This window comes from Hippopotamus amphibius, chromosome 2 (assembly GCF_030028045.1).
Source record: "Hippopotamus amphibius kiboko isolate mHipAmp2 chromosome 2, mHipAmp2.hap2, whole genome shotgun sequence".
NCBI classification, from domain to species: Eukaryota; Metazoa; Chordata; class Mammalia; order Artiodactyla; family Hippopotamidae; genus Hippopotamus; species Hippopotamus amphibius.
This window is the reverse complement of record NC_080187.1, coordinates 39909064-39930960: the sequence shown is the minus strand read 5'-3', so window position 1 is coordinate 39930960 and position 21897 is coordinate 39909064. Positions and strand designations below refer to the sequence as shown.

General features: G+C 43.4%; 1 protein-coding gene across 1 annotated transcript; it reads left to right on the top strand.

Moving 5' to 3' along the window:
* The first annotated feature begins 422 nt into the window (after positions 1–422).
* LOC130844320 (spermatogenesis-associated protein 31D3-like) lies at positions 423–14303 on the top strand. The gene is made up of 6 exons (XM_057720622.1): positions 423–506; positions 787–873; positions 8796–8954; positions 9177–9213; positions 9810–9870; positions 10181–14303. The coding sequence occupies exons 1-6, from the start codon at positions 423–425 to the stop codon at positions 14301–14303; spliced, it is 4551 nt and encodes a 1516-aa protein (XP_057576605.1).
* The last annotated feature ends 7594 nt before the right edge of the window (positions 14304–21897 follow it).

Sequence of the window (21897 nt, the reverse complement as noted above, 5' to 3'; positions counted from 1 at the left end):
GTGGTAGGAATGTTGACCAGGCAGCCACCTACCTCCCAGGGTAAAATACAGCTGAGAGTAAAGAAAAGATGTCTTAAAGCGAGTGGAAAAATAAGAAGAAGTGAAGGGAAAGAATGTGATTGCTAATAGAACAAAGTTCTATGTCTCATCATTCCCATATTGTGACCCTGTCCTGCTCCCCTATTCCTCAATCTGATCCAAGCACCACATCCTTGAGGTTGACCAGAGAACTGCACAGCACACTATGTCTTATACCAAAGAAGCATGGGGGTGTCTTTGAGTACTAAAACAATATCTCCAAGGATGTCATCAAGATGGCATTCCCCCTCTTTGTGGAAGGCGATTGTGTTGCTTTCCTTCCATCTGTGCTTGGTGGGAATATACAAGATATCACCCTTAGTGTGTACAGTTCACCAGTTAGGATGGAGGTGCCACCATTGATATTAATAGCCTTGGTGGAGGCATGGGAGACCTTCCCCAGAATACGTGCAGGTCACGAACCAGAGGTGAGTCCTAGAATGCACTGGAATTACAGATATTTGGGGGCTCACCATGGACCTCCTTTATTTTTTTGGCCAAGGCTGCACACATATCCACCCTTACAATGAGGTCTAGAGGGAAGGCAACTCCACTTGTACCGACTGGGACTCAAAAATAGGGTGAGTATCCTAGAGAGCACTTGGGGTAGTTTTTCCAGAAAGACTTGTGGATGCTGGGTGTTAAAACAAAAAACCAAAAATAGATGTCCACTACAGCCTCTCTCACTACTTTTATCTTCTTATCCAGAGTTATGACATTGATCCTACAACATCTGAAGCTTATGGTCGCAGAAAGAAGGCAGATACTATGGAGGCCCTGGGAAAGGGACAAAAGGTGGGATGGAGCCCAGGGCGGGGAACATGAGGAGGTCAGGAGTGGTGGAGGGCTCTAACCTCCATGTGGATAGACCTGTCAATAACTCAGCTTCCCTGTTCCTACATCATCTCATTTTTAGTTCCATTCCAGTGCAGTCACTGCCACACTGTAGAGCTTATTACCAGAAACACTTCTGCCATCTGGAAATAATATAGTCTGACATTCCACCCTTGGGCCTCATCCCCCTATCCTTTCAGCTTATATACCACTTGTTAAATTTTCAACTTCAGGTCGTTTTTACACTTACTCTTCATCTATCCACCAAGCTCTTGTCTTCTTTTTCTCTCCAAGGTAGGCTTGATGGTCTATCAGGTAAGCAACGTTTAAAAAGCTCCACTACAAATAGGCCTCATCTAATCACTTCTAATTCTTCCTGTCTGGCAAAATCCCCTCTCTGTGCCTTTTCTAGAAATGCCTTCCTATAAGTAGCTGATCATTATTGGATTAAATCTCACAATCAAGTCTACTGATGTCATAATAAATTCAGCCCTAGCACTACCTGGAAATAATGCATCTATTCCACAATTCTTATTGCATGCTTACTAGCATGTGAACAAAACAATGGAGCTTAGGTCACTGTTTCCTTAGTCCATTTTCCCTACAATGCTACTCAAATCTATTTCAAATCTCCTTCACTTTTCTCAAATTTAGGCCATCTCCACTTGCTCAGAAGACATGCCAAACCACCATTCACAGAGGAGCTAGAAGCCATGAGATGGGAACTTTTCATCAAAACCCTTAAAAAAAAAACCGTTCCCATCCCTCCTTTCCATCTTCCTTCCTGTTACAACATGGAAAGAAGTTTCTTTCGTAATCTCAAAGGAATTACACTTCCTGAAATTTCCTTACTGAGAGATAGCTAAATTCAAGTCTTGATCTAGTCTTGATCCACCTGGCCAAGTATCCTTTTACTCCCTCCCTCGCCTTATGAGTCACTCAACATCTTTTATTATTTTTAAAGCTTTTTATTACAAAAATTTTTAAACATGCATGAAAGTAGATAGAACAGTGTAACCTCCCAAATACCCCTCACCCAACTTTCGCAATTATCATTTGGCATGTGTGATACATCCCATCTTTTACACCATGATTAAAGTGTAAAAGCCCATTTAAATATCTTGCCATCCATCTCTTAGACATATGCTATGTGCCCACGTCAAAGCTCTCACAGTTCTTTGATGTTTATCACCTGTGGTACACACTTATTCACAGCAGATGTACACAGCATCAGTGACAAAAAAGCATTCTGCTTTAGAGGCTCTGGCGATCAGTCTGCCCTGCCTTTTAGTCAACCCTAAGGAGTCTTTTGAGTGATTTCCTCCCTCAACCCCATGCAAGAAGTAATCTTACACAGCACATTCATTGCACAATGTTGCTGTCCCTTGATCACATAGTAACTACAGCATGCAAAAAATATAGAAGTAGTAAACTATGCATGTTGATAAAGATTTGACAGCGCTATGCATGTTTTCAAATATAAGAAAATATTTTCCCTGTCATGCAGTTAAAATAAGCTATTGTTTCGAGTTAAACACAGTAGATCAAACACACTTGTTTTATCTTCTCTTTCCCCAGATGCCATTAAAAGTAAGAGTAGATGAAAAAAAAAAAAGAGTAGATGAAAAGAGGCTCAACATCACTAGCCAAAAGGGAAATGAAAACCAAAGCTGCTATGAGATAACACTTCATACACTCAAGGATGGCTAGAATCAAAAAGTCAGATGAAAACAAGTGTTGGTAAGAATGTGGAGAAACTGGAACCCTGATACACTGCTTGTGGGAATGAAAAATGGTGCAACTGTTTTGGAAAACAGTCTGGCAGTGCCTCAAAATAGTAAACGTAGCGTTACCATGTGACTCAGCAATTCTGCTTCTAAGTATATAGTCAAGAGAAATGAAGACGTATGTCCACACAAAAACTTGTAAACAAATGTTCATAGCAGTATTATTCATAAGAGTTAATAGAAACAACCCAAATGCCCATCAACTGATGAATGGTAAATAAAATATGGTAGATTCATGCCGTGTAATATTTTCAGTATTAAAAAGCACTGATACATGCTCCAACATGACTGAAGCTTGAAAACATGATGCTAAGTGAAAGAAGCCAGTCACAAATGACCACATATGATTCCATTCATATGAAATATCCAGAATAGGGAAACCAAGAGAGGACAGAAAGTAGATTAATGGCTGCTTAGAGCTGGGAGATGAGGGGTGGGTAATAGCTAAAGGTTACGTGGCTCTTTTTGAAGTCAAGAAAATGTTTTAAAAATTGTGGTGATGCATATGTCTGCGCGTATACTAAAAATCATGGAATTACACACTTTAAATGAATGAACTGTATGGTATGTGAGCTATATTTCGATAAAACTGTTAAAACAAAGGATTTAAAAACAAATGCTTGAGGATGACAAGAAGGAGAGAGGACGCGACAAGAGATGTCAGCACATTTTTGGAAGATGGAAGTCTGGTGGAGGAATGGTAACTGACAGAGCAGACGAAGTGCTGGCAAACCAATTCGCACCACAAAACCCCAGAAGATGAATGACCTGGTGGCACCAGGTAACAAAAATTAGGGGTTCCATTCTGTAAACATGTTGATTTTTTCCTTCTTTTTGGTTTTTTTTTTGGGGGGGGGAGGTTTGTATTGTGTGTAATTAAAAAAAAAACTTTTTTGTGGGGGGAGGGGTCGTGCTCTTCTTCAGCATTTGTAAAATCCTGTTGAAATGCGCAGAGGGTTCCAGATTTCTTGTTTGGGACAGAACCTGAGATAACGTTTATAGCTGTCATTACACACTTCTGGGGTCTGGAAACGGCAGTGGTGGTAGCTGCAGGAATCAAAGCCAGAAGTGTCAAAGGTTAGGTAAACTCCAGGACAGCAGGCAAGGGTCCATTTTTTAAATGTATTTCTTTGAAAATAAACTTGTGGAAAAGTTGCATGGATGGTAACACCATGTATCTTTTATCCAGAATTACCTACTAACATTTTGACCCATTTGAGGTCTCTCTCCTCTGTCTCTTTGTCTCTGTTTCTGTCTCCTTCCCTCCCTGCCTCCCCTTTCTCTATATGTATGAATACACATACATACACATACATGAAAAATATGCATACATTTCTGAATATTTGAAAATACATTTCATGCATCATGTACCTTCTCCTTGAATATTTCATTGTGTATTTAAGAAAAAGAAGATTCTCTTACATACAGTACAGTTATTTATCCCCTTCAGTAAATTTAACAATGGCATAAAACTTTTAACTAAACTCCCATTCATATTCCATTTTTTGTCAATTTACTGAGTATGTCCTTTGTGGCTTTTTTTCAAAACCCCCATTACAGGATTCAGTGTAGAATCACAGACTGCATTTAGTTGTCATGTGTCTTTAGTTTCCTTTAATCTGGATCAGTGTTTCTCAGTCTTTCTTTTTTATAACAAGGCCATTCTTTGAAGACTATATTTGAGGTGTCATTTTTATAACCCCTTCTCACCTGGAAATTCTTTTGGTGGAGCTTATCTTGCTCAGACTTTAGAGAATGTTTTTACCGTTGTGAATGCTGGGGACTTCAGGGACAGCCAGGACCAGACTTTCTATAAAAAAAAATACCAGAGGTACAAAAATACGTGGAGGGATTTTCCCAAACAGATACACCTCCTGCAGTCAAAGGAGGGGAGGGTATGTGAGATGGAGTGGGCTTGAAGTGCACCCTCCTTTTGGGTAGAGACAATGGTGGAGCTGTGGATGCAGGAGGAGACAGTTAAGAAGGGAGCTGTCATTACTGGTAAACCCTCCTCATAGGGGAGGGAAAGAATTAGGTATCTGGGGTCAAGACTGATTCATCAGACTCAACGAGGGAATGCAGGCAAGCAAAGTAAGGAAATGACACAGGGCTTAATTTCAGTAGTTTATAATCTAAATATTGAAGCTATAAGGGCTACAGCTATTAAATGACTAGTACGGGGAGATGAAATACATATACACCATCAACAAAAATGACAGTATTGTTTAAAAAGGTATGGCAATGCCAATAGGAATTTTGGTGAAAAGTAAGAAAGTAAATGGGAAAAAAAATATAAAACTTTTCACTGAAGTAACCATAAGTGTGATTCAAAAAAGCCAAAAGGTATTGCTAAATATTGCTGTGCTCATTAGCAGTTATGCTCAAGAGAAGCCCAATCCTTAAATCATAGTGTGTTTGGTCCTTTGGCTTGTGTTCTGTAAAATAAAGAAAAAAATTTAAAATGTTCTGAGAAGGAATTTGTCAGAAGAAAGAGGGAGCAGCAGGATGAGACACTGTATGGGTGGAGGGGGCTAGATTTGAGAACCGTAAGGGGCTGAAGAGCCTAAGAGGGATTTTAGGAAAACAAGAATTACTAAAGATGTTTAAGTTGTTTGCCGTAGGTTCGTGGGTGTGCCATGCTCTTGTTTCTCTTTTTGTCATGCTTCCTGTTCACTGGTACAGGCTACTCTACCCTCTCAAAAGAATGTGAATTCTTTTGAGGAGACATGGTGGGGTATATTTCTTCTGAGTATATTTCTGGCTTCATACAGGTAAAAACACATTATGTATGAGGGGAAACTGTAGTTGAAGGCAAAGTAGACCTTGGAGGAATAAATCCTTTGGCATAGCAGAGTTTTAAATATTATGTGGGGTCCAAAGGTAGATCACCAAGCAGTAAAAGGGTCTCAGGTAATATCTGGGTAATGTGAAATAAACAGCAAACTTCACTCAGGTAAATATATGGTCTATAAATGTGTGGGTTGGAAGATAGGTTAGAGGTATCTAAAGGGCCCTGGAGGGATGGATAGATCTGCTGGGCTGGATGGTGGGGGAGGGATTATGGGTTCACCTCGCTTGTGTTGTGCCCTCCCCCACCCTCAAGAACCTTTGGTATTTACGCTAAACCTCTGTGATGTGGGCCTAGAACTCTAGAACCTGCAGTCTCAGTGCCCAGTTGCCTGATGCAATGCACTTCTGATGATGTGGACTGTCTTCTTTGTCTGAGGAGCCTTACTGCACCATGGCTGAGCTCCAGCTCAGCTTCCTAGGTTCTCCCATGCTTGCCTTTGTGTTTTGGGTAGGGCTCCTTCTTCTGTCACTGTGCTACCTAAAGAGGAATTCATGTTTCCCGGTATTTTGGAAACAAGGAGACATCGATCAGGTGAGTAAACCAGGGCCCCTCAAAGATATTACATCTTTCTTTTCAAATGCGTACAATGCTATCAGTTTCCTCTAAGTATTGCTTTTTCTGCATCTCACAAATTTTAATTTTTGATTTAATTTTTAAAATACAAAGTTGTATTTTAATTTTCACTTAGTTTAAAAATATTTTTTTCTCTTGATATTTCTTCCTTGACTCATGTTAGTAGCAGGCTGTTTATTCTCCAAAGTTTTGGCATTTCCAGCTATTGTTCTGTAATTGATTTCTAGTTTAATTCCATGATAGTCTGAAAATACACTTTGTAAAATTCCTAGTTTATATTTGTTAAGGTGTGTTTTGTGGCACAGAATATGGTCTATTTTGGGCAGTGTTCCATGTGTATTTGAGAAGAATGTGTATTCTGTTGTTGGATGAAGTATTCTATGAATGTCAATTAGATCAAGTTGATTGATGGTGCTGTTTTAGGTCAACTGTATCCTTACTGATTTTCTGCCTGCTGAATCTGTCCATTTCTGATAAAGGGGTGTTGAACTCTCCAAAATAACAGTGGATTCACCTAATTCTCCTTGTATCTGGACCAGTTTTTGCCTCATATATTTGGCAGTCTATTTTTAGACTGTATATATATTAAGGACTGTTGTGTCTTCTTGGAGAACTGACCCCTTTGTTGTTATGTACTGCCCCTTTTAATCCCTCATAACTTTCCCGGTTCTGAAGTCTGCTTTGTCTGAAATTAATATAGTTCCTCCTGCTTTCTTTCATCAGTGTTAGCATGGTACAGTTTTCTTTCCCTTACTCAATCTATCAGTATCTTTATATGCGTATTTAAAGTGGGTGTTTTGTAGACATATAATTGGATCTCATTTTATCCATTGACTGTCTTTTAATTGGTGAATTTAGACCACTTACATTTAGCGAGTTTTTATATAGTAGGATTAATATCTACCATGTCTATAACTGCTTAGTATTTATTATATGTATTCTTTCTTTCTTCTCCCCCTTTTTTGCCTTTTCTGGTTTTAAACACTTTATAGGATTCAATTTCTCTCTTCTCATAGTATAGCAAGTATTCTTCTTTAAAAACTATTTTAGTGGTTGCCCTAGAATTCATAATACTATACATTTACAAATAATCTAAGTCCACTTTCATATAACACTATACTAATTCATAGGTAATGCAGGTTCCATTATAACAGAGTTCCCAACCCCTCCCTCCTGTCCCTTGTAACACTGATGTCATTTATTTCACTTATCCGTATACTATAATCACCCAATACATTATCATTAGTATTGTTAGGTCAATTCAGAATAAGAAAAATAAAAATTTTGTTTTACCTTCATTTATTTCTTCTCTTCCCTTCCTTTATGTAGATCTGAGTTGTCATTTTCCTTTTCCCTGAAGAACTTCTTTTAATATTTATTCCAGGGCAGATCTGCTGCTGATAAGTATCTCAGTTTTTGTATATCTGAGAAAGTTTTTATTTCTCCTTCACTTTTGAAGGACAATTTCACTAGATATAACGTTCTAGGGTGATTTTTTTTTTCTTTCAACACTTTAAATATTTCAGTCAATTCTCTTCTTGCTTACGTGGTTTATGATGAGAAACTCGTAATTCTTATGCTTGCTCCTCTCGAGGTAGGATATTATTTTCTTCTGGATTCTTTCAAGATTTTATTTTTCAGGTTCCTACACTTTTTTTTTTTTTTAATTTTTTCCAGGTTTTTTTTTTTTTAATTAATTTATTAATTTTTGGGGAAACACCAAGTTCAATCAGGTTCCTACACTTTTAATAAAATATGTCCAGGTATAGACATTCTTAGTATTTATACTGCTTGGTATTCTCTGAGCGTCCACAATCTATGGTTAATCTGTCATTAATTTTGGAAAATCCTGGGCCATTATTTCTTCAAATATTTCTTATCTGTTCTCTCTTTCTTCTCCTTTTGGTATTTCAATTATATTTGTATTACACATTTTGGAACTGTCTCATATTTCTTGGCTATTCTGGGTTTAATTTTTTTTTAGATTCTTTTTCTCTTTGCATTTCAGTTTGGAAAGTTTCTATTGACATATATTCAAACTCATATTTTCTTTCCCTGGCTACAGGCACTCTACAAATGAGCCAATTAAAAGCATGCTTCATTCTCTTACACTGTTTTTGATATCCAACATTTCCTTTTGGTTCTTTCTTAGAGTTTCCCTCTCTCTGCTTATTGCTCATCTGTTCTCTCATGTTTCTACTTTTTCCATTAGAGCCCTTAACATATAACGATGGTTACTGATTTTCAATTGGTTCAGATTTTGCCTCTTCTAAAGGCTGGAGTGATGACTCCCAAGCTCCTTAAATATCAGAGCTGGAACCAAAAATTGCTTTTTCAAAGAATGATTCTTTATTTTCTTGTTCCCCTGCTCACATTTCTCAATGAGTGTGGTTGGGTCAGAGAGACACTTAAGATGGGAAGTTTGAGAAGATAGAACATCATAGGCCAGACAGGGCCAGTGGTTCAGAGAGGACTAAGGCTTCCATTTGAAGCCCTCCAGACCATCTGAGTGTTTGGAGGATTCCAGGATAAAATCCCAAACAGTAATTTTGTGGCCCTGGGTTGGGTTATGTAGTTTTGGATCTCTGCAGGACAACAGAGATCCCCAACGCTTGATCATGAGTCACATTCTCACGTCAGGCATCACTCGACCAAACCTTCCTTTGTGTTAGGCTGATCAGGGCAGCAGTGCTGAGCCTCTGAGAGCCTCTGAGCAGAGGCTGGAGCCCGAACTCCAGGATACAGGGTACTATCTGAGGGACACAGACATGACTGTTGGCCTCAGAGTCTATGCCCTCCTCGGGCAGATGACTTCTGACGGAGAATATCAAGTGTGGACCTCATGGACAAAAGTCCTTCTCTGAGTTTTTCGAATAAGAAAAAATTGAAAACAGTTTAAACCTTTAAAATTGATAAAAGGAAAGGAACCTAAAGTTCTGCTAATGAAAATAGTCATATACTTCATGAATAATGAATATCTGAGTTTCCTCGACAGGAGTGCGAGAAATAGCCCCAGCCCCTCAATCTTTTCTTTTTGTTCTCAGCGTCAGGGCAGAGCCAAGAGGAGAAGGAAAGGTGGAACAATGAAAGGTAAGGTTCTGCCTATTCCACCGGAACTCTCCCAGGGCGACCCTTCCTGCCTTTTCCATGAGATCCAAGGTCCATGATCACTGAGGCTGTCAGCTGCCAGATACAGTTTCTCTCAGAAACCAGAGCTCTGAGAGGAGAGACTCATGGGAAGGCAGTCGGAGCCTGAGACACTTCTCAGGGTCCCTGCTCTGCTCACCGCTGGGCATGAAGCAGTGATGGACCTGGACGATGGGCGTCTCCCAACAGGTGGCTATGTGAGGTGTCCAGAGTCAGAACGTCTGTGTCCTGACTTTGTAAAAGTCCTTTGACTTCCTGGATGATCAGATTCCTCTTTGAGGTAAATAACCATTGATCTATATTCCTCAAAGGGTGGTTCTGAGTATCACATGGGAGAATACATATGAAAGCCCTTTGTGAATGATAAAGCAACATACATAGTTGAGCTTTGTGATCATTATCATTGACCATGTGATCTTGTATCCTAGTTCTTGGGGCTCTCCAAGTCCAACCCACCAAGGGGACCACTAAAGGATGTTATACTCACCCTCCCACAAGGTCTCTTTGTTTCTACCTTCATCACTCTCCTGGTTTCCCAGGTTGGCGAGCTTGCCAGAGCGAAGTAGAGGAGGCGAGGAAGGTGCTTTCTCTTCTGCAAAGGTGACTGAACTTTATCTTTTTTCCTGTGTCCCGCTTTCCAGTGGAGTCTTTGAATTTCTAGGGCCTTAGTGAAGCCTGAGATCGACATGGGAGGGAAAATCCTCAGATTCAGAATGTGAAAGCCTTCTGAATAACAGATATATTGTGGGATTAAGATATATTGTGGGATTAAGATATATTGTGGGGAGAGGGATAAAGGATATACGGTGAGATTAAGGAAGTAGAAGAATTGAAAGGATAGTATACATTAGGCAGCCATACTTTAGCCAGACCTGCCAGGGTCTCATGTTTGTTCTGGTCCTGGCTGTAGTTTTGTACTTCCTGTCTCCTGCAGCCCCCCGGGCCAGCATGGTGATACCACCCGCTTTCGTCAACTCTTATGTCCAGACTCCTCCTGTGAGGTGTGCAATAATGCAACTGCTGAGGTCAATCGGCTGCTGTTCCCGGAGGCCCTGGAAGATGCTACTTCCTCTGTGTCCCCTTTGGCTTCCACAGCTCCTGTGACTGAGTCATCGTTTACTCTGTCCCCTGCCTTCTCGGCAGTCTCTCCAGGAGACCTAACACCAGCCTCTCTGCCTGAACCTTCCCCACTGCCCCCCTCGGTTCTCTCCCCTAACCCAATGACCCCCTTAGTTGACTTTTTTGCACCCTCACCACTGGGTCACTCTCTGGCACCAGAGCCTTTTCCTTCCTTGGATTCTGAGTTCCCAGTGGACTATTCCCCACCCAAATCCCTTGCCTTTCCCCCTCTCCTCCCACATGACACTCAGACAGCAGATCCTGTTCTCCCACCAGAGGCCACTTTGTCTCTAAATACCATATTCTCTCTTGACCCCACCCTTTCCCAAGATATCAACCCCTTATCAGAGTTGTCCCAGGCAATGAATCCCCCTGATTCTTTTGCTTGTCATCATGCACCACCAACTCCATCTGTTTCACCACAGCCAGACTGCACTTTACCTGTGACTCAACCTAAGTCAGTTTCCATCTTACAGAAGCCTGTTCTGGAGAAGTCATCTCCAGATAGCCCTGGTGGGTTGTCCACTTGTGTTTCAACAATCAGAGGCACTGAGCATTCAAGCCTGTCAATTTCAGACTTCTCCTTGTGGCAAGCTCATGCCAAGAACATGTTCCTCCCCACATTATCAACCTCTGATTGTCAGAGAGAGCATGTTTCCCTCCATCTACCAGACACCTGTCTCTGGGGAGACTCTGTAACCAAGCACATGGAAGCCAACAGCCAATCTTTCTTCGGCTTTAACATCCAGGGACTCTTGGAGAGACAAATAAAAAAGAGAATGGCTTTCCAGAGTTTAGAGAAGAAAGAAAAGGAAGAGGGACCATTTTCAAAACAAATGTGCTCAGAATACCAATGGACATCTTCAGGGAATTCACTGCAGTCACTTGATGTAAAGGACACTACAGGCCCCCAAACTGGCTGGAACGGTGAAAGCAAACCAGAGCAGCTACGCATTTGTCAGCAGCAACTATATGTCAAGACTTTGAGAGAAAACTTTCAGCAGAAATATAGCCAGCTTTTCTGGGGTCTTCCCTCTTTGCACAGTGAGTCCCTAGTGGCTACTCTCTTGGTTTCTAGCAGGAGTTCCCCACTTGAGTCTCGCGTTGTCTTATTCAATGGAATCTGTAATGCTTCTGCAGTCAAAATGTGGGATCAAGAATCTCCACCACTTTTTCATTCCCATCCTCCTCCCCTCCCCCACGTACATCCACAACCCTTGCCTCAAACTAAGCCCCAATCTCAGCCCCTACCTTTCACTCAGGTCCAGCCCCAGGCCCACCTTCAATCCCGACTCCGAATCCTACCATCCTCTTCTCCGTCCCAGATTAGAGACCGTGGAGTGTCTTTCCATAGATTCCAGAATGAGTCAGACTTTAATATTGCAACTGAAAATCAACATCTGGAATGGCAAGGGTTGCAGAAACAACAGGAAGGTTTGTGGGGTTTAGTTCCTGTGCTCCAAAAATCTCAAGAAGCCACCTGTCCTCGAGCTCTTAACCTCCCATCACTCAACGGGTCGTCCCATGCCTATGTACCAGTCTCCATCCTTCCTGGCCATTTTCATATCGCCAGTGAACTCCAGGAGAAACTGGAGCTCCTCGTTCCAAGGAGGCTAATTCCACGATGGTGCATCCTAGCCTGTAGGAATTTAGAGTCTCTAACGCTGATGGAGCCTCAATATAAATTAACAGAAGTACCTCAGCAGAGAGGCAGACATGTTCACTTACAACTCTCTGAGCTTCAGGGCCAGGATAGCAAGAATGTAGGGAAGCCTGAATTGGGTCTCCCAGGAAATTTCTATGAGAGGGTCCCAACAAAGTTTCAGCTAAGGAATGACATGAGGAAGAATCTTGGCTATATCCTAGAGAAGAGCCCAGAAGACAGCCCACAAGAGGTCTCAGAATGCTACCTGGTGCAGGGTCTGAGGGCTGCCTTGGAGACAAAAACTAACTGTGTGTGTCATTCGAGGCATCACTCAGGGAGTGAATTATTAAATGTCTCAAGGAAGGACATAGATTGGAATCAAATAAAAACCATCCTTAGATTACATGTGAGCACAAAGTCTTGGCAGATCAGCGCGGGTAGGATTCCTATAGGTGTGTGTCGTTCATGGCTGGCTGACGACAATACTTTGCCGCCTCCTGGGAGTTCCCAGACCAATATGGAAGACACAAATTCAAAAAACACAGTGCTAGGTAAAGTCTACTGTCAGATTAGCACTGTAGAGCTTTCTTTTCTTGATCCCAACACCCAAAAGGTGCTAGAAGCCCATATTTTAAGATTTCGTGTGACTCAGAGATGGGGCCTACCCCTCAAGGTTCTTGAATCCATAAAATTCTATATGTTGAGAGAAGCCAAAACATGGCCTCTTCCTCAATTTGACTTTCCCTCCTCAACCATCCATATTTCTGGGGTAGATTCTAAAGGTGAGGTTTCCAAACTCCTTGAAGGAAGTTCTAAAACTTCTCAGGGAAACAAGGTGAGAACTACAAATTCAGTCCCCATGCTGGATCATCCTCTCCCTGTTATCTCATCTGTGGGCAAAGAAGAACAGGGAGACCCGCAAACATCACACTCTGATAACGACCAAAAGCTCGCAGAGGATGTTCAGACAATCGAGCATAGTACACAGACTTTTCAGCCCTTCACACAGAGAAATAAAGACAAAGTGAGTCAGAGTGAGACTCTGCTAGGCAACAGATGCAGCCCAGAGGTGCCCATCAGGCAAGCTGGGGATGGACATGAGCCAAGGGATGAGAACATGAGCTCCAGTGATAGAGTAGAAAGAATTCGGGGACAAAAGACTGTGGGGAAGAATTTAGAACATTCTTTCATGTCCAGTGTGTCCAGGGAGATATTCAAGGCCAAGGAGCTGTGTGCTCTTAAATCACAATTTTGTGACATCCTGACAACCAGCGAGTTGGAAAGCTCCCCAATGACAAATGTCAATGTGAATAAAGTAGAAACCACCCTGACCACTCAATGTCCCTCACCAAGAATATCTGTTCCCCAAGATTCTAAAGTAGACCTTCAAAAACAGCCCCTTAGTAAGTTAAAGTTTAAGTCTGAGAGTAAGGAGCATAGCCAGGCTGAACACTGTCCCACTGACAAGCCCCTGACTTCAGGTAGCTTGCCTTCCAAGTCTTCACTGACTCATGCCCAGGGGGTCTCCACTAGGGACATGACAGCTTCCCACTTGGAGGACAGCAGGACCAGCATAGAGCAGAGGCAGGATCCCTCTAAGCGTGTCTTGTGGAAGTGCCAGGATAAGAATTTCCCACCTGCTGCAAAGAGAGTGAGACCTCTGGGCTCCAAAGCAGGAGAATACAGAAGTGAGGATTCAGGAGCAGGGACATCTACAGGCAGAAAGAAGAGCCACCCAGTTGAGGAAAGAGAATTAAAGGACACTTCTCCATCTTTGTCACAGAATGAACAGCTTCCTCCTGAAAGTTATTTCAGAAAAAAGATGAGGCGATTTTTTCAGTGGATTGATTTCAAGAGAAAAATCAAAGACCAGGAAAGTCCCCAGCAAAAAGCCAAATTCATGTCAACCTTTGTGCAGCACCAAGACTCAGCTGAAAGTGCAGCTAACTTTGTGAGTTATGGGCCTCCTGAAGCTCAGGAGCTCATGACAGCCATCGGGAAGATCCTAGAGGAAAAGCTGGCACGTAGGATTGAATCTGAGGTCTTAGAGTTAAGTCAGCACAAGAAGGAACTGCAAACCCAGGTAGAGCCTGACAAGGGACATCCCTCCAACTGTGGGGCCCTCTCTGATCCACAGCAAGAGGAATGGACAAGTATCAAGTCCTCAAATCAAGAAGCTGTTTCTGCTGACCAGAGTTGTCTTACAAGTGTTAGACAGAACAGAGACAGGATCAGACATCCCGAGGAAGTTGTGGCCTTTGAGGACTAGGCATTGTGCCAGAGTCAACCCTCTTCCCTGTCTTCCAGGGAGCTTGTACCCCATCCAACCCCCACCTGTGTGCATCAAGAATGCCAGGCCCCTCCAGCCACCCTCACCCCTAAGGAAGGCACTGTGTTCAGAGATCTGACTCTTCTATTCAAACAGAAATTGTTTCTCCAGCATTTCCAGGGAGAAAAAAATTTCTCCAAAGAACTCGTTCAGTCCTTGCTGAGAAGACTTCTCAGTTTTCATGATAACATACCCTCTGATGAAAACAATCTTTCTTTAGTACAACCAAGAATATTGATCCTCCTCAATACATGTTTCTTCTAATAGAGAAACATTAGTGTTGTCTGTGTGTTGCACTGGGGGCATGGGTTTTGGGTATCCTGGGACTTGTACTTAGGGAAAGAAAGGAGTAGTTCAGCTCATACTGATGTCCTCTCTTTGTGTCTAAGAGATGACGAGTTCCTTGCAGGGAGCCTGACAGTAGCCTTCTCAGTTTTATCCTGGGGTCCTTTATTTGATCCTGCTCAGATGTCCCCTACTTAAAAAACTTTAATTTTCCATAAAAAGTACAAAAAGTTTACTCTAGAAACTTTCAGGCTTTTCCAAAGTGAGAAAACCCCTGTGAGTCCAGAACTAGGCTCAAACTATCTTTATTTTCTGCTCTCAAACTATCCTAAACTATATACAGCTATAGGGTAAGATGAGTTACTCTGGCATAATATAGCCAGAACTCATCCGTGTTGCCTCAGAAAGTTTTGGAGAGTGTTTAGGCCCTGAGGTTAGTGGTAGACAGAAATCTTCCTCTTAGATCTCTTGGTGAGGAATACGTGTCACCTGCAACTAAGAGCCCTTCTCTCCCTCACGAAGTTTGTGGTCATGGGCCATGTTCCCCAATGCTTACTTTACCCAAATGAAAATGGGTAGCAGTTCACCCTTTCCCCTTCCTCTACCCTTACTGGAGCAGTAGGGAAGATCAAAATTTGCAGCTCTGAAAAAGACAAGGGAAATGAATATTTTCCTGAAGACAGTGACTTACTTTCATTTAGAAAAAGCTGATTCCAGAGTATCTCACAGGTTGGCGATCATTAAGTGGGGTGTGTTTAAATGGGATTTGCAGTGTGGACACTGAGTTGGCCAGGGCAGGGTCTAGGAACTGGGTGGATTCAGCTGAAGAATCTGCTACCCATGGGGTGTTAATCTGTCTAGAAAGCACATTTTGAGCTTGACAATGAGGTCTCTGTGCTTGTGAGAGCACCTTGAGGAACAGGAGGAGCTGCTCCTCAAGGAAATTTCTTCATGATACAGAGCTTGATAGCATCATTGCAAGACCAAGAAATTACCTGGCCACCATTTGCAGGAATGGTCATCCGGCAGCCACCCAGAATTTTGGGGAAAAGGAGACAGAGGGTAAGGAAAATGTAATGGTGGAGTGAGTGGGAAAGGAAGAAACAAATGAGAAGGGGAAGAATGACATCATCATCACTACTCATGATCCCATACTGGCCACTCACTCCACCCAACACAACCCAACTTATGCCTCCAGCACCTCCTGGAAACTAATCAGGGCTTTGGAGAGCACATTGATACCATTTTAGCACAGGCGTACATGGGATAATGTTTGAGCATGATGACAGCATTCCCAGGGATGTCATCAGGGAGATGTCCTCCTATTTGGTGCCTGCCTTCCCAGTCATGCTACATCTTTCACCAAGATTACAGCAATTTAGGGGTGTATTCATTATCCATTGCTGTAGATACTTATTATCTCACAGTTTTTGTGGGTCAGGTATCCAGGCAAGGCCTACCTGGGTTCTCTGCTTCAAGGTGTCTCACAAGGCTGCAATCAAGCTGTCAACTGGGGCTGGGGTCTCATCGGAAGACTTGACTGTGGAAAGACCTACTTCTGTGCTCACGTATACAACTGTTGGCAGGATGAAGTTCCTCAAAGCCTATTGGACTGAGGTACTCAATTCCTTGTTGGCTGTTGGCTATCGCTGGCTGAAGTCCACCCTCAGTTCCCTGTCATGTGGGCCTCTCCAACATGGCAGCTCGCTTCATCAATGTCAGGAGACAGTCTGCTAGCAGGACAGAGGTTACTATCTTTTGCAAACGAATAATGGAAATGATATCCCATCACCTTTTCCTTATTCTACTAGAAGCAAATTACTAAGTCCTTCCTACACTGAGAGGAGTAATTACACAAGGGTGTGACTATCAGGAGGTGGGGGTCATTGGAACCTTCTTAGAAGTCTTCCTAAGACAAGGGTTTCTTCTCGGACACCTCACTCAGTTAACTGAAGCAAAAGTGGCCAGAGGTGTCAAGTGTATCCTTGCCCTCATTCACATTCATATCATCAAGGTCAAAGCTGTTTAATGGCTAAGTAGAGTGGTTACTGGTAAGAAAGAGAGGTTAGAGCATCCAAAGAAGGAGGGAAAGGTGGCATGGAGGGAAAGGTGGTATGGGGTCACCACGAATAATCAAGTGAAAGGAGGCCTTAGAGCCACCTGACTCACCACTGCCGGTTTTCAGACTTGGAAGAGAGAAAAAATTAAGTGCAATATAGCTCCCCCTGGCTCCCCCAGTCTCTCTACTCTGCCCTAGCTTTCAGGCCATAGGGCTAAAGAAGCAACCTTCAGCTGCTGTAGAGATAGCCATGCTTACATAGGAAGCAAATCTTACAGATTGCAAAGTTTAATTTCTGTTCTTCTCAGTATATTTAATGTAGCACATCATCAGTTCAAATGTGCTTCTCACAGCTGAAATGTCAGAGAAAATGAGTCACCCAACTGGTGGAAAAAACTGGTACGAGGGAATTCAGAGCATTTAACTCCCATTCTGGGATGTTTTCTGTGTAACCACGGCCAGGAGACGTTTAACCAAGGGAGAGGCAGTGGCTTAAAGGCTGAGTGACTGGCCTGGGATCACATAACAAGTCATACCTGGTGCCCAGATGTTTGCTTCCATTCAGAGAAACATTACATGAGGAAGCGAGACTGAATTGGCATCTTCAGAGCATCTAGAAAGTCAGCTGTCCAAATGAGGTGGCAGCACCATCCAGAGTGATCCCATACCCTTGTTCTGCTTCTAGGACTGTTTCCCTTTTTCCCAGACTCCTGTTGCTATGGGAAAGTAAGACGGTCATAAAGGCAGGAAAATGTACTAGCTGAACAATGATTGGAGGGGTGAGGATCAATTTCTCTAGAAAAATATTTCATGTGCTTTGTGCCCACACGCAGGGATCACAGTGCTGGGCAATTTCAGGAGGGGTCTCATATACATGGTATTTTGTGACGCCTGAAGAAATTGTCACCGACATAGAAGGTAATAGGAATGATCCATCTGAATTTTTACAACCTCAAGCCCACACTCCAAACCTAACACCAGGGCAAACAAAATGGATGAATCAATCGGTACCTTGACATAGACTGGCCACAGGTACCCTAGATCACAGGTTCAGGCATTGTGAATTTCTTTGGTGCCAGGTGCTGCTTAAGAGGATCAGATTCCTTTAGGCAGCCTTCACAAGGATTAACGCTGAGAACTGTGCCCCAATGTGCAGTTTCAATGAAGAGGTACAAGCTATGAGATCAGGCTCTTCTCTGAGGCCTTTCTCCTAGAACTTCTACTGGTCCTGGATTACAGCCTAAATTAGGCTGTTATTTTCTTAGGAACACAAGTACCTGTTTGGTCTTCATTAGGGAGACCAAGAGACAGTTCAAAGAATTGTGGAGGCTGCTTCCCTACCTCTTCCAGGAAACTCAATGTCTATTCCTTCCTTGGAAGAGGTGGGGTGGGCGTGGGGAGGCAGGGAAGGAACTGATTATCATGCAACTTTATCCATGCTTCACTGTGCGGAAGGAGGTTGGGCTGACAATGGCAAGGGTGGGTAATTCTCCTCTGTAGGGATGCTTGCCCAGCTTTAGGCATCCTTCATTTGAGGCAGGATAATTTACCACGCTATTGATTGCTGTTTCCACTCCCTGCCAGAGGGGACTCCAAAAGGAATAAAAGCTAACTTTTCCCTCTTGTCTTGCAGGAAGTCCTGGGGCTTCTGGTCTAAGGGGTTATTAATGGCTTTCGTGTTTCCTGACCCCAAAGAGAAGTTGTGAGATGCCTGTTATACAGTCCAGTCCAGATTCTCATGGGGGGAGGAGCATTTAGCTGGGTGTTTCCAGAAGAGAGGAGATAGGGGTTGATATAAGTGCTGGGTTGAAAGAAGGAGAGTTGACTAAAGCTAGCACTGGCTCCAGTGACTCCAGAATAAGGTTGTAAAGGGGAGTTCCTTATGCGGATGGGTTTTGTGTGGAAGTCCTCTAGACGACAGCACAGTTTTTTATGGGATGAAATAATGTGTGCCGAGACGACTAATCATCAAGCCCCATTATTTTGGGAGCTTCAGTAAAATTCTGCATTGCCCATGCTTGGCATAGAGGCTGTGAAGCCAAGGCCGTTAATTTGGCCTTTGAATGGACCAAATAGGCCTGGACAGTGAATATCCCAGTCCTACCACAGCGGACTTAAGATCAAAGGCTCTTTCCTACCTATTTGTTTTACAGTTAATACTAAAGGCAAAAGGTCCCCAGTAACGACTAGTATTTAATAACTTTCTACACTTTAAAATGGGGCTTTGAGCCAGATTTAGTTTAATTTAGAAAAATTAAGTACTGCTTGTTATTGTACTTCAGTGTTGTGAAACAAATGTATGCTTTTATGTATCTTATCCTGTTTAATCTTCACAACGCTTTGAATTAGGTTTCTCTATCCCCTTTTATAGAAGGCAGCCTGAAGGACAGAGAAGGGAATATACATTTAGTATGCTAGCACAGAAGGAGCCAGCTCCCTTATAGTGTGAGGAATTATTTGGATGTAAATAGCAGCAAATACCATTCAGCTGACTTTAAAAAAGAGACTCTGTTGACTCAGCTACCTGAAAAACCCTGCAAGTGAGGCTAGCCTTAGGCAAGAGGGCTCATATTGGGCTCAGTTGATGTCATCAGTATTGTTTTTATCCATTTCTTGGCTTTATATTCTGGACCAGCTTCATTGTGAGACCTTCTGATGGCAAATTCATAGCTATATCTTCCAAGCTTCAAGTACAACTAAAATTGGATTATTTCTTCCACCAGTCCCTTCAAAAGTCCTATTGTGCCTTACTGTCTCTAGTTGGATCCTATGCCCATCTCTGAGCAATCACTGTTGCCAAAATCATGGAACAACCTTTTTTGCCAAGCCCAAGTGGTATACCCATCCTTATAGTAAGAGAGTCGGGGAACAACTATGCCACCTGCACATGGACTGAGACTGAGAATGGGGTTAGCTTCCCAGAGGGCAAGAGAGGAACTGTTTCCAGAAGGTGAGTGAAGGCTGAGTGTCAAAACAAAAATAAAAACAAAACAGATGTCTATCATGGCCCTCTCTCTCACTGCCCCATGTTTACCTTTCTGTTCAGTCATGCCATTGACTGAAGGTTAGAGTGGCAGGAAATACCAATTCTGCGGAGACCTTGGGATAGGAAACAGTCCCAGGACACGAACTCAAAGTGGGAGGAATCCGTCAGAGGCCAAATATTCATGTGGATAGACCATCCAATAATCTGGCCTCTCACTGTCTGTCCCTTCTCATCCTAGAGCCTTTTACCCCATTCCAGTTCAGTTATGGCCATATTTTAGAACTCATCACCAGGAATGTTTTTTTCATTCTGAAAAAATACAGTTGGACATTCCACCCTTTATTCTTTTAGTTTACGCCCTGGGTATGTCACTTCCTCAACCTGTCCAGGAACTACAAGCCACTTGTACTTCATCTGACAATCTTCTGTCTTCGTTTCCTCCTTCTCCAAGGAAAACTTCATGGTCCATCACTTAACCCCACACCTAAATAGCTCTGAAGAGCCTTCCTTCCCCATTCTCCTTTCATATGTCCTGCCTGGCAAAATCTAACTCTACCTTTTCTAGACCTGCCTTCTAATAAAGGACTGATTCCTCTTGGATAAAATCACACAGCTAAGTATGTTGGTAACAGCATAAATTTATGTTCTACAACTAGCGATCAGCTCCAACACTGCCTGAAAATAACCCATTCATTCTTGCCGTGTTTACTATGTTCTCTTAGGACACACCCGTGAAGGAAAGTTCCCTGTCTTGGTGGAGCTCATATGTTTTTTTCTTAGTCAATTCTCTTGCCTAAGTACTCAAAACTATTGCACTTTCCTACAACTTCTCCACACTCCTCACTCACTGGGCATATGTGCTGGACCACCACAAGCGAATGAGAAGTCAGGAAATGGGAACTTTTCATCGTTAAAAACTTCAAACCAACAACCACAACAAAACCAAACCATGAACCCTCATCCCTTCTTTCCTCTTTCCCTCCTGTTATACTGAAAGGTTTCCCTCAGATGCTCTCCTTGATCCTCCCATGCTGGGATCTGTCCTTGTTTTCCAACTCCCAACACTTTCACATGGTGTGGAACACGTCTGGCGTAATGATCTACTTTCCTGGAGGACAGAGAGCACGTTTACCTCATCACCGCGGGGCGTACCTAGCGGAGCTCAGAACCCCCTGGAGAAAAGCAAAAGGGAAGGATCTCCTCCCGGAGGCCCGGCCCAGTGTGCTCTGGGGGCGGGGTCACGCTCAGGGCCGGGGCCGGAGAGGCTGTGGCAGTTGGCTTCCTAATGGCGACCGCGCACCCAGCTGTTGGGCAAGACGTCCTACCTCAGGCTGCTGGTTCCTGTTTCCATCGCTTCTGAGAGACAAAAGTTGAGATTTAAATTCAGAGACAGGTTCTGACCGAGGTGTCTGGACGCCTGAGTGCCCTTCCCCCCTGCCCTGTCTGAAGACTCAACCGCCATGTCCCTCCGAGCCGGCGGGCCTCGAGGCTTCTCCGTCCCAGAATCCCCAAGCAACGCTGCTGCCTCGGAAGCCCTGGGGGTGGAGGTGGGGCTGCTCCTGCCGCCTTGGCCTGGCGGACACTCAAGGGAACTCCACGGCGGGGATCTTAGTAACAAATACAGACCAGCATTGACGACTGTGAAGTCCGCACCTTGCTCTGGCTGCCTGGCCTTGCACAGGTGACCTAAGTCTCAGGTCTCATCCGCGAGGTGCGGAGATACTAGTATGAGCTAATGAGGTTGGCCTTGAGATCTGGAATGGACACGTGAAGAGCTTTGGACAGTGTTAAGGGCTGATGTTAAGGAATGGGCTGGGGGCCCTGATGCCGTTACCGTGTGAGCCTTGTCAGCCCTCAGAGAGCCCCCGTGCCGTGGAAGTGCCTGCGTAGGTCAGAAGGATGGCGAGACGTCAAGGTGCCCGTCTAGACACTAAATTAAGAAGTCATCTCTGATTCTCTGCAGGACCAGTGAGTATAAGAAGGATGCACACAGTTCTCTGGTGGTGGTTTCCGGGGAGCCAAACGTGCTTTAATTCCCCCGGGATCCATCAGTGAGGAGTAGTTTGTGGGAACCCCAGGTAAAGGCCTATCAAGGCATTAGTGTTAGTGGACAGAGAGGATAGAGGCAGAACCTTTTGTCACACTCTGCAAGATCCAGGACGGAAGGACAGTAGGCTCTCCCACAGAAAGGTGAGGCTTTTTAC